Source organism: Canariomyces notabilis (genome assembly GCF_033297395.1).
Source record: "Canariomyces notabilis strain CBS 508.74 unplaced genomic scaffold N656scaffold_2, whole genome shotgun sequence".
Lineage (NCBI taxonomy): Eukaryota > Fungi > Ascomycota > Sordariomycetes > Sordariales > Chaetomiaceae > Canariomyces > Canariomyces notabilis.
Window position 1 is genome coordinate 2,302,269 of NW_027041824.1, and position 11,191 is coordinate 2,313,459.

The 11,191-nt window shown below is 55.2% G+C and overlaps 3 protein-coding genes across 3 annotated transcripts; 1 reads left to right on the top strand and 2 right to left on the bottom strand.

Annotated features, from left to right (window-relative positions):
• Window positions 1–1,718: 1,718 nt before the first annotated feature.
• On the bottom strand, window positions 1,719–4,428 carry N656DRAFT_701383 (uncharacterized protein; the record flags this gene model as incomplete). The annotated part of the gene is made up of 4 exons (XM_064810941.1): window positions 1,719–3,548; window positions 3,601–3,918; window positions 3,974–4,099; window positions 4,165–4,428. 4 exons carry the CDS (start codon window positions 4,426–4,428, stop codon window positions 1,719–1,721), a joined length of 2,538 nt encoding a protein of 845 aa, XP_064674349.1.
• Window positions 4,429–5,682: 1,254 nt separating this feature from the next.
• N656DRAFT_273867 (uncharacterized protein) lies at window positions 5,683–8,469 on the top strand. The gene is made up of 2 exons (XM_064809081.1): window positions 5,683–6,563; window positions 6,721–8,469. The coding sequence occupies exons 1-2, from the start codon at window positions 6,062–6,064 to the stop codon at window positions 8,376–8,378; spliced, it is 2,160 nt and encodes a 719-aa protein (XP_064674350.1). The 5' UTR covers window positions 5,683–6,061; the 3' UTR covers window positions 8,379–8,469.
• A 650-nt stretch (window positions 8,470–9,119) lies between these two features.
• N656DRAFT_700414 (uncharacterized protein) lies at window positions 9,120–10,754 on the bottom strand (the record flags this gene model as incomplete). The annotated part of the gene is made up of 3 exons (XM_064810868.1): window positions 9,120–9,160; window positions 9,211–10,618; window positions 10,677–10,754. Coding segments are annotated over 3 exons (1,527 nt in total), but the record flags the coding sequence as incomplete, so codon positions are not given.
• Window positions 10,755–11,191: the final 437 nt, after the last annotated feature.

Genomic DNA, 11,191 nt, shown 5'->3' on the forward strand with positions numbered 1-11,191 from the left:
GAATTGTCCGGCGGTGAGGTCCGGATGGATTGTACCAGTGCTTGCAAGTTCGCGGAGGCCTTCGGCGATCCAGGATGGAAATCATGGAATGGAGGCTGGCGCAATTGGCCAGTGGTGGCTCGTGATGCTTTTCTTTTCTTTCCCTTTTCTTTGCTTTTGAGAGACGCCATTCTGGGATCTTCGATCGATTAACGAACCGTTTACCCGCAATGGAGATCGACGGGCTTGCTGCTAAACCCATCTCGGGCCGCAATGCAAACAGATGTCTCGCCGAACCATGGCGCCGCCCAAACGCCACAGCCGATACACGACCAGCCATTCAACTAGTGTACACTACAGGCATCGGCGATCACTCGGTATAAAGAGTGATATATCTGTAACACCAGCTGAGATGCCTACCTTCAGCTCGTGGTCGGGTACAATAACCACAACCGCGCTGTCAGGTGATTGATTGTATTGCCGAGCGAGCGGCTAGTGTGGCACGAAATGAGGACGACGGGAGGCCAGTCGCGGCAAAGTCGGTATGTACAATACCTCATATCCAGTACAATATGTACACACTCAGCATGTTCAGATGGCCAAGCCCAAAGCTAACCCCAACAGACTGTCAACTACCGTTGCACAGCGTGGCCGTTTCACGGCAGTTGTGTATCGTGTGATTCCCGGGGACGGCCTGGGGGTTTGTCTGGCCAGGGGTTGGTTGTTACTGCTGCCGAGCATCCCCGGTACAGCTGAAGTGGTGTGGCTGTGTTGTTGCTGCTTGTTTCCACATATAGTAGGCAGGTTTCCTCCCAGTCGTCCCGGGAACCAACAACAGAGTGAACAGACCTTTTTCCCTTCCTTGGAGCCGAGATGCAGACTTCCCGAACTGGTACTCTACATACAGTACCGCCAGGACTTCCATTTGTCGAGTTGTCGGCGGAAAGAGACTGAGGAATTCACTCACCACAGTACGGCGCGCCGGAACCCCGTTCGCATAGCGACGCTACCTAGGAGCCGTGTTTGTCTGGCTGGAGTGTTGGAGCCTCGCCATTTATAGACGACAGTGCAGTACCTACATTGGGAAATTAGAGCGTGCGAAGGAGCTTGAACCGCTGCGGCTGATTACGAGGGGTTGGCGATTCATCCAACTTCACACGTTGATGTGTTGTACATTGAGATTTGGATGGAAGGGCAGGGACGGAAGTGGCTGCTAACGGCGTGGTGGGTGGCGGGCGGAGGGGTATATAGGCAAGTGCAAGGCAGCAGGTCTTCAACAAGAACCACTACGCTTTCAACGGCGTTGTGGTGTAGCGGTTCCAGCGTGGGCGTTGAGAAAATTCCTAGATAGCCTCTGGTTGACGAGTGTTACTGTCCCAGACTGCTGCCCGGGCTCGAACGCCTACCTCTTTTTTTGGGTTCGATTCCTCGATCAACCACTATTTTTTCAATTTTTATTGAACGTACCAGTCATGAGCTTGTTTTCTGTCTTTCGTATGCTGCCCAAGAATTTAAGGAGCGGCTCCTTCCTTCGCCTTGTCAATATTTGTAACGTGGAACAAACCTCATGAGTGAAAGGAAACGAATCTCTCAAGAGTCGTATACACAAGATTGCTATGCATGCTCATTCATCATGAAATGCCCGTCTCGTATAGTAAAGCGATCGCGTCCCATCGTTACCTAAACCATCTTAGACCACACCTTGCAACAAAAAGGAAAACCAGCAAGCTCGGACCATCTCACAGGGTCCACGAATCGACCATGTCCTCACCTTGGCCCTGGCCCAAACCGGACGGTGTCGGCGGCGGCAGATTGCCAACCTTGGTGCACAGCCAGCAGCTGGCGTACATGTTGACGCGGTCAATGCACGCACCGGGCTTCCTGTCGCCGACCTGCTTGCCGACGAATCCGTGCTGCTCGAACACGCCAATGTACCACGGCTGCCTGGCCGCGCTCCGCAGCAGCACCCGCCCGCCCATGGCCAGGGCACGGTTGAGCTTGCGGATTTGCCTGGCCGCGGCATCGGTACCCGGATCGAACCAGTCCATGCTGTCCATGACAATGGCGGCCGTCAGGGTGCCCGGGCTGATCCGCGCAATGACCTCGTCAATCTCATCCGTGTGGATGCGCAGCCCGTCAAAGGCGCCCGGTTGGCTGAGGCGGGCATGCGCCTCGGGAGAGAGATAGTCCAGCGCGCACTGTCGCGAGAACTGGCCCGCAAGGGTAACGTAGTAGTACGGGTTGTCCGTGGCGAGGTGGGTGGTCTCGACGACTGGATCGAGCGTGTCGACCATGTAATGCCAGACTGCGTGGGACCGGGTATTCTTGGCTTTCACGGCCGACGTCTTCACATTGAGCGCGTGGTTCGACTCGATCATGGCGAGCTGGTTCTTGGGCACGCCGAGGGCGGTCCAGAGGAATGTCTCCGAGTTGATAATCAGATTATTGACAAGGCGGTTGAACAGGGCCGGGCGGATCTTGGAGTGCCAAATCTGTCGCTGCTTGGACAACGTCTCTGCTGACAGCAGCTCCTTGACTGCAGAACGACATCCAAAGACATGGGAAATCCATCGGAAAGCGCGGATTGCGTGCTTACTCCCACCAGTATCGTAGAGGCCCCGTCCACGGGTGCTGGTAAAGATCCTGGCGTTGTTGAGCCAGTACTGGAATGCCCGGCTGGAGAGGTGAGGCGACAGTTTGGACAGGAGAAGTGACCGGAACTCGGGGTGCTTGCCCTCGCCAAAAATCTTCCAAAAGTCTTCGTACGGGAGAGCGGTGTAGCAGGCGACCTTGAGTTCCAAAAGGTGGTTCTGGGATGGGTTCAGGTCGATGGCGTGGATCCGAGCCGGGCCCTGCATGGCATAGGAGAGAATGTTGTCGCCGGCGCTCGTGATGGCCAGAACAACATCGTCGGGGCCTAGCTTGAGCAGGTCCCGGTCCACCCGGGAATCTTCCCACGTGAAGGCGTAGATGTACTCGTCGTTGAACTGAGTGTGCTTTTCGAGTTGGTCATTGTAGTAGATCCGCCAGTGGTGGTTCTGGTAGAAGAAGGAAGGGAGCGGCAGATTGGCGGAGAGATTCCCAACGGCAGCATCGAACGCCTTGGAGCGGATCTCTGGGGCAGTCCTTTCGACGGCACGAGCCAGCGCATTAGCTCCCTTTTGTCCATTCGACGGCAGGAGGTACGGGGACTCTGTCGCCAACGCATCGATGCGTTCAATAATCTCGTGGGGCAGACTTGACGAGGAGAAGGGTTTCTTGTGGCATCCCAGCCAAATATAGTAAGGGATGGAGCCCAATTTGCTGTTCCGCAGGTTGGCCGTGAGGATGGTCCCAAATCGGTACTCAAGGTAGTCCCTGCGGCCGGGCTCGAGGGCAACCCGGTCGAGATCGAACCATGCGCGCCAAAAGGTCCGCCCGAGATAATTGACATGGCGGTCAACCAAACCGCCAGTGTAGTTTCGGAAGGTCACATCGGCCTCAGACTGGACGTAGAAATCAACCGCACCCATGATGCCATCGGGAGAAAGAAGGGACGTCAGCGAGTCTATGACCGAGTAGTAATCGGGCTGCAAACTTGTTAGTAGCTGTTTTCACGCCCATTTTGGCGCATGTACGCACAATCATCGACAAGCTGTACGACATGGTAATTAGGTCAGCGCCTCCATGTTCTGGACGACGCTGATCAAAATAGCTCGGAGGTGAACGGGATGAAGGAGTCGCCGGCTCAGAGAGACCATTTTCGTAGTCCTCGAGGCGGAATTTCCTCGCATCTTCGCAAATCACCTTGACATTTGTCCAGCCGAGCCGGGCGAACCGTTTCCGGGCCACCTCGCAGAGCGAAGGGGAGAAGTCGACAAGATATACGCTGGAGAAGAACTCGGGGACGTTGACGAATTCAGACATGGCTTCAATGTTCCATCCCGTCCCGCCGCCAACCTGAGGGAGAGTCAGTCCTGTGGGTCGTGTTCTCAGATGGGTAGGAAAAACCAACGTCAACCCAGATACGTCTTCTCTTGGCAACCCCGTCTGCCTTCTCGGCCTTGAACTTGAGCTGCGCTGCAGCGAGCCCCAGCATGTCCTCGCGGCCTTTGAGAAGTGCCTTCCTCGTCACATCGTACTTTGGACGTAGTCAGAAATCTCCGTCCTCACAGAACATGGGCTGCGAACTGGGGATTCACATACGGCGCCAGCCTGACTGGCATAGAACGACTCGAGGGCATTCTGCTGGCTGCCGTGGGCGCCAGAATGCGGCTTCAAGAAGCACGAGTAGCAGAAGAGCAAGATCGACTTCACGAGGCTCGGCTCCTCGTCGTTGCCATTCTGCGACGGCTTGCTTGAGAGTTGGTAGAGGCCGATGGAAAAGAATACCACACCGGCAATACCAGCGAAGAAAATCTTTGGACTGATGCCATCAGGGGGCGTAATGTTACCACCAAGAGAAGCCATGGTATTCTCTCATAGTGTGAGGATGAGAGAGAGGTTGTTGAAACAAGAGTCCTTTCGCGGTGAGGAACAGACAGACGAAAGCGGATTGAACCGTATGAGGGAAGAAGCAGCTCCAAGGGACGAGATGGCAAAACAAGTCGGCTGTCCTAATATAGTTGACTAGGTATCTTTCACGGGCGCAAACGGTTCGCTGCGAGAGTGCTACCACAATAAAGTACTGTACAGTATACTGGCAATGCCACCTGTACAACACATCCCGTCATGGGGCATGTTGCCGCCTCTCGCTCGTCTGAACTTAGATCGATCAGCGGATTGCCGTACAGGGTAGACTGTGACCCCACAGCACATTGGGGGTGCTGTGTTGTGTGTCGGCTACCGGCCAATCGCTTGCCCACATGGGGTTGGTATGGTCGAGATGGCGCAGAGTGCATCTCAAGGGGAAAGCGAGCCGTGTGCGCTGAATCGGATGCGGTCAAGTTGTCCCGGTAGTGTAAACATGATGTGGCCTCGTAGCCGATCGGGACCCCGGCCCTCTTGCTCATGCAGGGACCTGGAAGAGAAAAGTTGATGGATACCGAGTCGACCAAACCTGTGTTCCCGCCATTTGATCCATTTCACCAATAATGTGCATACCGGCATACATACTCAGGGACCTGTTGTGCAACACCATCTCTGCCCTGGGTTTGATTCTAGCGACCCGGGCAATGGTAGCCACGGTTGAACGCAGGAGTCATGGTCAAGTGAAAGATAATCTCATATCTTAGGCCACGATTGCCTCTGCCCGCCCCTCTCTGTATGCATGGTGGGGTCAAGCTTTGGAAGCCAATCGGGGAAATGCATACGACCACGGGAAAGGTTCCAACGCTGTCATAAGGCATGTGGCCTCTTGAAATGTCGGGTGTTCAAACAAGACCCGTTTTCTGCGACGAAGCGGTTGTGCAACATCAACTTAAAATCTCTTGGTGTTGCCGACTTCCGCTTGACGGAAGGCGCTCTCCTGGCAGTTCTCAGATGCGGACGGACTCCTAGTGTAAGAATGTCGGCTGACCAAATACCTATCACAACGATAATGAACGTCGATCCGAGATGATAGGGAAAACGCTCAAACTTCGCTATTGTCCACTGCGGTTCGCATCAAGGTGCCATTGTAGTGAGGGAAAAGATCCATTGAAGACGTCCTTCCTGCCGACTGTACGGAATACTTTTGATCAACAAATGGGAAGGGGCGAGCGTTTTTGTGTTCCCGGGCGCCAACAGTAACCGAAGTTAAGAAACTCGACTTAGCGATATCGCTAATGTGACCTCAAAGTTAACACTTTGTATGCTGCTGAGTCAGCGAGCCCCAAGTTGCCTGCGGGTGGCCTCACTGGCCTGTGCAGTGGCTGCCGAGACAGGGATGTGCCACGTCTCGGCGCGACGACAATCATTGGAGGGGTGACGTGCATTGTGCTCCGAAGGAAGCCTGGGGCAACGACGACCGAGTTTCGCGACTGCTAGTTCGGACCGGCACGGGCGCGCCCAGGAAACCGCTCTCTCAGCAACCGAGATTACAGAAATCGTGGAAATTTGTTGTTGGTAAACGACGGGGGCCATTGCACCGCTCGATACGAACGACGGCATCGGGTCCACCAAGATGGCTCCGTCATCGAGTCAGAAGGGGACTGGCAAGAAAGGGGGCGCCGGCGCCATTCGCCAACAACAGCAGCAGCAGCAGCAGCGCAGCCGCAACACCACTCCTGGCGCGTCGCCTGCTGTCGCCAGCTTGCCCCCCGTCGAGACGGTCGAGACCGAGACCATCGACCTGCGTTTCGAAGTCTTCCGCAACCTGACCTTCGAGGACATGGTTGATCCTGCCGCCTCCAACACCCTGTCGCCCGACTCCAAAAGCCTCGACGGCATCTTGTCCCGATTGCAGCGGTTGAGCGATATAATTGACAAGCGGGGAACCAACTGCGACCGCGGAATGAGGCTCCTCGCCCAGACCCGGAGGCAGCGGCTGGACGAGCAGGCCTTGGAGCGCGGGCGCGAAGAGGAGCGGAGACAGCGCGAGGCTGAGGATGAGGAGCGCGAGCGGAAAGCGAACAAGAAGAAACGGAAGGGAACGGATAGTTTGGCACCCCAGAGCAGGAACACAGGTCAGTCATCTCATGTTTCCCTTGCCCGCTGTTTCGAAATCAGCTATAAATTAGATTGAACAAATTTCCACGCCAAGGTCACCAATATTTACCTGCCTTTCAAACTGGCGCTTCTACCACTTTTGTTTGCATTTAGATTCTGACTTGTGCCCCTCAGATATATCGTCTCCTCTGCGCGACTCGACTGGAAAATCAAGGAAGCTGTCTCGCGACAACGATTCGGCCAGCTCGTCGCTTTCACCTGTCGCTCCACGGACTCCGAGCAATATGGATGTCGACGACAAGGCGAAAGCCGAGGCAAACGACGACGACTCTAGCTCTTCCGACGAGGGCCGCCCGCCCCCTCCAGCGCGACCGCAGGCCAACACGTTTGGCGATGACCCGTCTACATTCCCCGATCCGACCGTCTACGAAATCTTGCCGGTCAAGCCAGGCATGACCGAGGAAGAAATAAAACAGATCTATTCAGTAGCCAGTTATCCGAAGAGTGACCTCTCAGATCTGATCGCCGGCGACCCCCCGGACAAAGATTTCAGCAATGCCAAGCCCAGTAACCAAATCAATTTCAGCACTTTCAGCACTTACATTGAGCCCTACTTCCGTCCGTTCACCGAGGAAGATCTGGCCTTTCTTAGAGAGCGAGGCGACCGTGTAACACCGTTCGTCATGCCCAAACGGGGCAAGAAACACTACACCGAAATATGGGCAGAGGAAGACGGCAACATGGCGATCGACTCATCCCCACCAGGCGGCCGGGACAGGCTTCCTCCCAACCAAGCGCGCGGCAGCATCGAGAATATGGATGACGAAGTAGCCGAGACAGATAAGCTCTCAGTCGGCCCGCTCCTCTCACGACTCCTCCAAACCTTGCGCCACGAGCACCGTGTACAGCCAGCCGAGGACAGGCCCGGCATGGCCAACGGAATTAATGGTGAAGGCGATGGCGTAAACGGCACCGCCTCCTTCGACTTTAGCTTCAGCGATAACCCGTCCGGCCCAACATCCAATGGCCAAATTGATGGGATCAACGGCGCCGCAACCTCACAGCCACTCAACGCCAACACGTCGTCCGATCAACAACAAGTCCAAACCCAGACCTTCCCCGCAGCAACCTGCATGCCCGAATCAAACACGGAATCCTGGAAGAAGGGAACGCACCCAAAGCTGGACTACTTGCAAGTCGACGAGCGCCTCAAGCAGGAGTTGCGGCACCTTGGCTTCCTCCCGCCGCTGCCTCACGACCCGGCCAACCCGTCGGCGCCGCCGCAGCCCGACCCGTCGGCCACGGCCGAGTACGACGGGCACTACGACGACGAGGTGGCGGCGCGCCTTCGTCTGCTGCAGGCCCGCCTGCGCGAGCAGGCCCTCCTCAACGGCGCCCGCAAGGCCCGCCTGACGGAGCTCGTCAAGGAGCGCATGGCCTACCAGGAGTACCAGACCATCCTGGAGGATCTCGACTCGCAGGTCCAGGCCGCCTACCTCAAGCGCACGCGCACCATGGGGAAGAAGCCTAAGAAGGCCCGCCCCGGCCAGGCCGTGCCTGCTGGCGCGAGCGGCGCCGGCGGTGCCGCTGCTGGTGCTGCCGGCGGTCCCACTGCCGGCATGGCCAGGCCCGGCATCGGCGATCTCACAAAGACGCTCATGGAAAGGAGGCGACGGTGGATCGAGAGCATTGGGACCGTGTTTGATGATGAGGGTATTGCCAAAGTGCCCCGTGCCAGTGACCCCGGAAGCACAATCTTCAAACCGGCCGAGATGGCTGAGCTGCTGAAGAGGGAGAAGGAGGCTTGGGATGAGGAGGTGGAAGAGGAGTGACTTACACTAGGCAAGGCTGGGGTAGCAGGGTTGGGCTGGGCTTTCGCGGTCTTATTCTGTGCTGCTGTTAATCAGACGGATTTGATTTGGGGTCGGGGTTTACTACATTCGGAAGCTGTAATGATATGGCGCTTGGCTGAGCTCGTCTTTCTTGTGATGACGGAAAGCAAAAAACAAGTGGATGGATGGGGTGGTTTGGCGTTATGGAGCAGAACGAGGAGGGCACGGAAGGAGGGGGGTATTCCCTTGCCTTACGAAGGATTGGCGTTTTCGGCACCGGGAGTTTATGAAGTCGCAATTGCTTTCTTACCTGTGTAGTATACCCAAGCCAGGAATGGACCGCGCGGAGACCTTGCCTGACAGCATCAGTTCGTTCTTCTCGACAGCGTAAACACTGCACAGCTTGCAGAGCCTCCCATAAGGAGACCAGCCTACCGTATGATTGTACTGAATTGCAAGCTGCTTGGACGAAAAAATAGGGTTATGTTTCTCAAATATCCTCATAGTTGTGGACCTGATACTACCATCGACATGCTCAGCAGCATTCCCAGGTCGCCTATATCTAGCTACATGCTCGTGTTGTGGTCTTAATTATCCTGAAACTTTCGAAAGACCTCAGCTGTATGATGTAGTCTTTTACGTATATTATAACCAGAAAGAAAGAGAAATGGGGTATCATTCCCGCTAGAAATTGAGCGCTGAATAATATCACAACCCGAAAAACCTGCAGATGTGCTAGCTTCAGTCAAACCCAGGAAACACTCGGTTCCGCAGACGTTTCCCTGCGGGACTGTCAGCGGAATTCTGTAAGTCGCGGTCTCAATCAACTTACAAAGAGTCGAACCGTCGTCCTCCGCATCGTCCAGGCCCGGACCCGCGAGTTCACGCATGCGTTGCCTTGCGTGTGTTGCTGTACGAGTCTCCTGGGTATTTCCATCTTGGCCGCGACGAGTAGGCCGAAGCTGGAGCTGTATCATTTTCGGCTCTGTTGAAGGGACGGGCGACGTTAGACAGCTCTTTGCCCCGGAGATCCTATGCCTAAGTACTTGCAGCCAGCTTTGGTTATGCATTTGTCGACCATTGGTGTCTTGTAGGTCTATTCGGCCTCGTATCCGCCGGATGGCGCGTTCTCGGCGCACCATGGCATTTGTGATTTTGGGACAATATCCCTTGGGGAGTATGCTGGTTTTACATAAGGGGCAAAGAGAACTGATCTCGTTCAGGAACTCGTCGATGCATTCGGGGTGGAAGATGTGGCCGCAAGCGAGTTCCCGGATGATTGTTGACCGGTTTTCATAGGGCTCGAGGCAGATTTCGCACCTTGGTTGATAACCTGTCGCAACGGTCGGAACTTGGCTTGGGGGATTACTAGCAGTTTCGCCAGGGCTCTTCCTTCGCACCCTTGACTTGGAGGGCTTCGTGGATCGCCGGGACTGGGATGGACCGCTGCATTCTGGCTCGTAATGATATGTGTACAGCGGGAATGTTTGGATGTGGTCCATCGGGACCGTGAGTTGCTTGATGCCCATAGCTTCTAGGTTAACCTCTCCGGAACGGACACGTCGGCGCAGCTGAGCACGCCGCAGGGCTTGAACCAGATGCATGAGTATCGATGCCGAGAGGATAACGGCAAGCAGGAGGCCGATAATCATGAGAGCATAGACCCAAATCGCGAGAGGGACTAGTGGGGTGTTCACGACTAGCTCAGTCCAGATTCGAAGGTAGTCGTCAGCATTGCTGTTGAAGAGACCGGCTATGCTAGCGCCAAAGGGCGCTTCGGTCAGGTTGCCCGAGTACAGACTTGAGTGTCGTATCATGACCTCGCCAACCGAGCCCGCTACAGCGAAGACGGGCCAGCTGGTTTCTGACATCCACCTAGCGTCATCACGGATGTACCATTCCCGGGAGTCGGCAGGTGGTGGAGACACGGACGGGTTTTCTAGAGTATAAAAAACGAAGGCGCGCACGGGATCTGAGCGGGCCGAAGCTAAGTAGACCTCGGCGCAGGTATGATTCACCCATGGAGCAATGGCAATCATGTGGTAGTGCGCTGGAGGGAGGTCGGACTGCCGGGGAGCAGATGCAGGTATGTGCTTCGCCATTGCATCAAGACACGGGTGCCCGTCTGGGACATCCGGAACATAGAGCAATCCCTGGATGACGCCGTTCGCAGCTTCGGCAAATCTGGAGGATAAGACAGTGGCATCTTCTGTGAATCTTGTTGAATGTGTCAACTGGGCCTGGTATAATATCATTAGACAAAAGGTTTCCTTTGGAAAACAGACTGCCGTAGCATACCGACAGAGCCGTGATGTTTCTGATGACGGTGTTTGAGACACTTTCGACTGCCGTCCAAGACGGGTTACTGAATAGTAAGCTATTGCGATGGCTATTAGCTACATGACTTTGGTAAAGCTGCCAATTTTATATGAGAGAAAGTATAGAAAATCCACTATCGAACAAGACTAAGCACCACTATGACACAGATCGGGGGCATGGCTGGTACGACGTGATGTGGCTGGGCTTGGCGATGCGGAAAGATCGGTGGCATTGAAAGACCCCGGTCCATTGCAGCGGGGTTTTTACTTTTTCCCATTTCTCCCAACTTCTTTCTTTGAAAATAAGATAGATAATCTCAATCAAAAACTGTGAGAAACGGACAAACTCAAAGGAGAGCAAGCGACTTACACGACATTGCGAACCTCAGCGAGGGCTGTGAGACGTTAGCGACGGGATCAGATCGTCGATGATCTTAAGGCACCCCGGGCTTGGCGAAAGCTTGGCTAGCCAAGATGTGATAAAAATGGAGCCTA

Bases quoted from the DNA above. Each gene is read 5' to 3' on its own strand.
- N656DRAFT_273867 (XM_064809081.1), top strand. From the start codon at position 6,062: ATGGCTCCGTCATCGAGTCAGAAGGGGACTGGCAAGAAAGGGGGCGCC. The intron at 6,564-6,720 runs GTCAGTCATCTC...TGTGCCCCTCAG, and splicing joins ACCCCAGAGCAGGAACACAG to ATATATCGTCTCCTCTGCGC.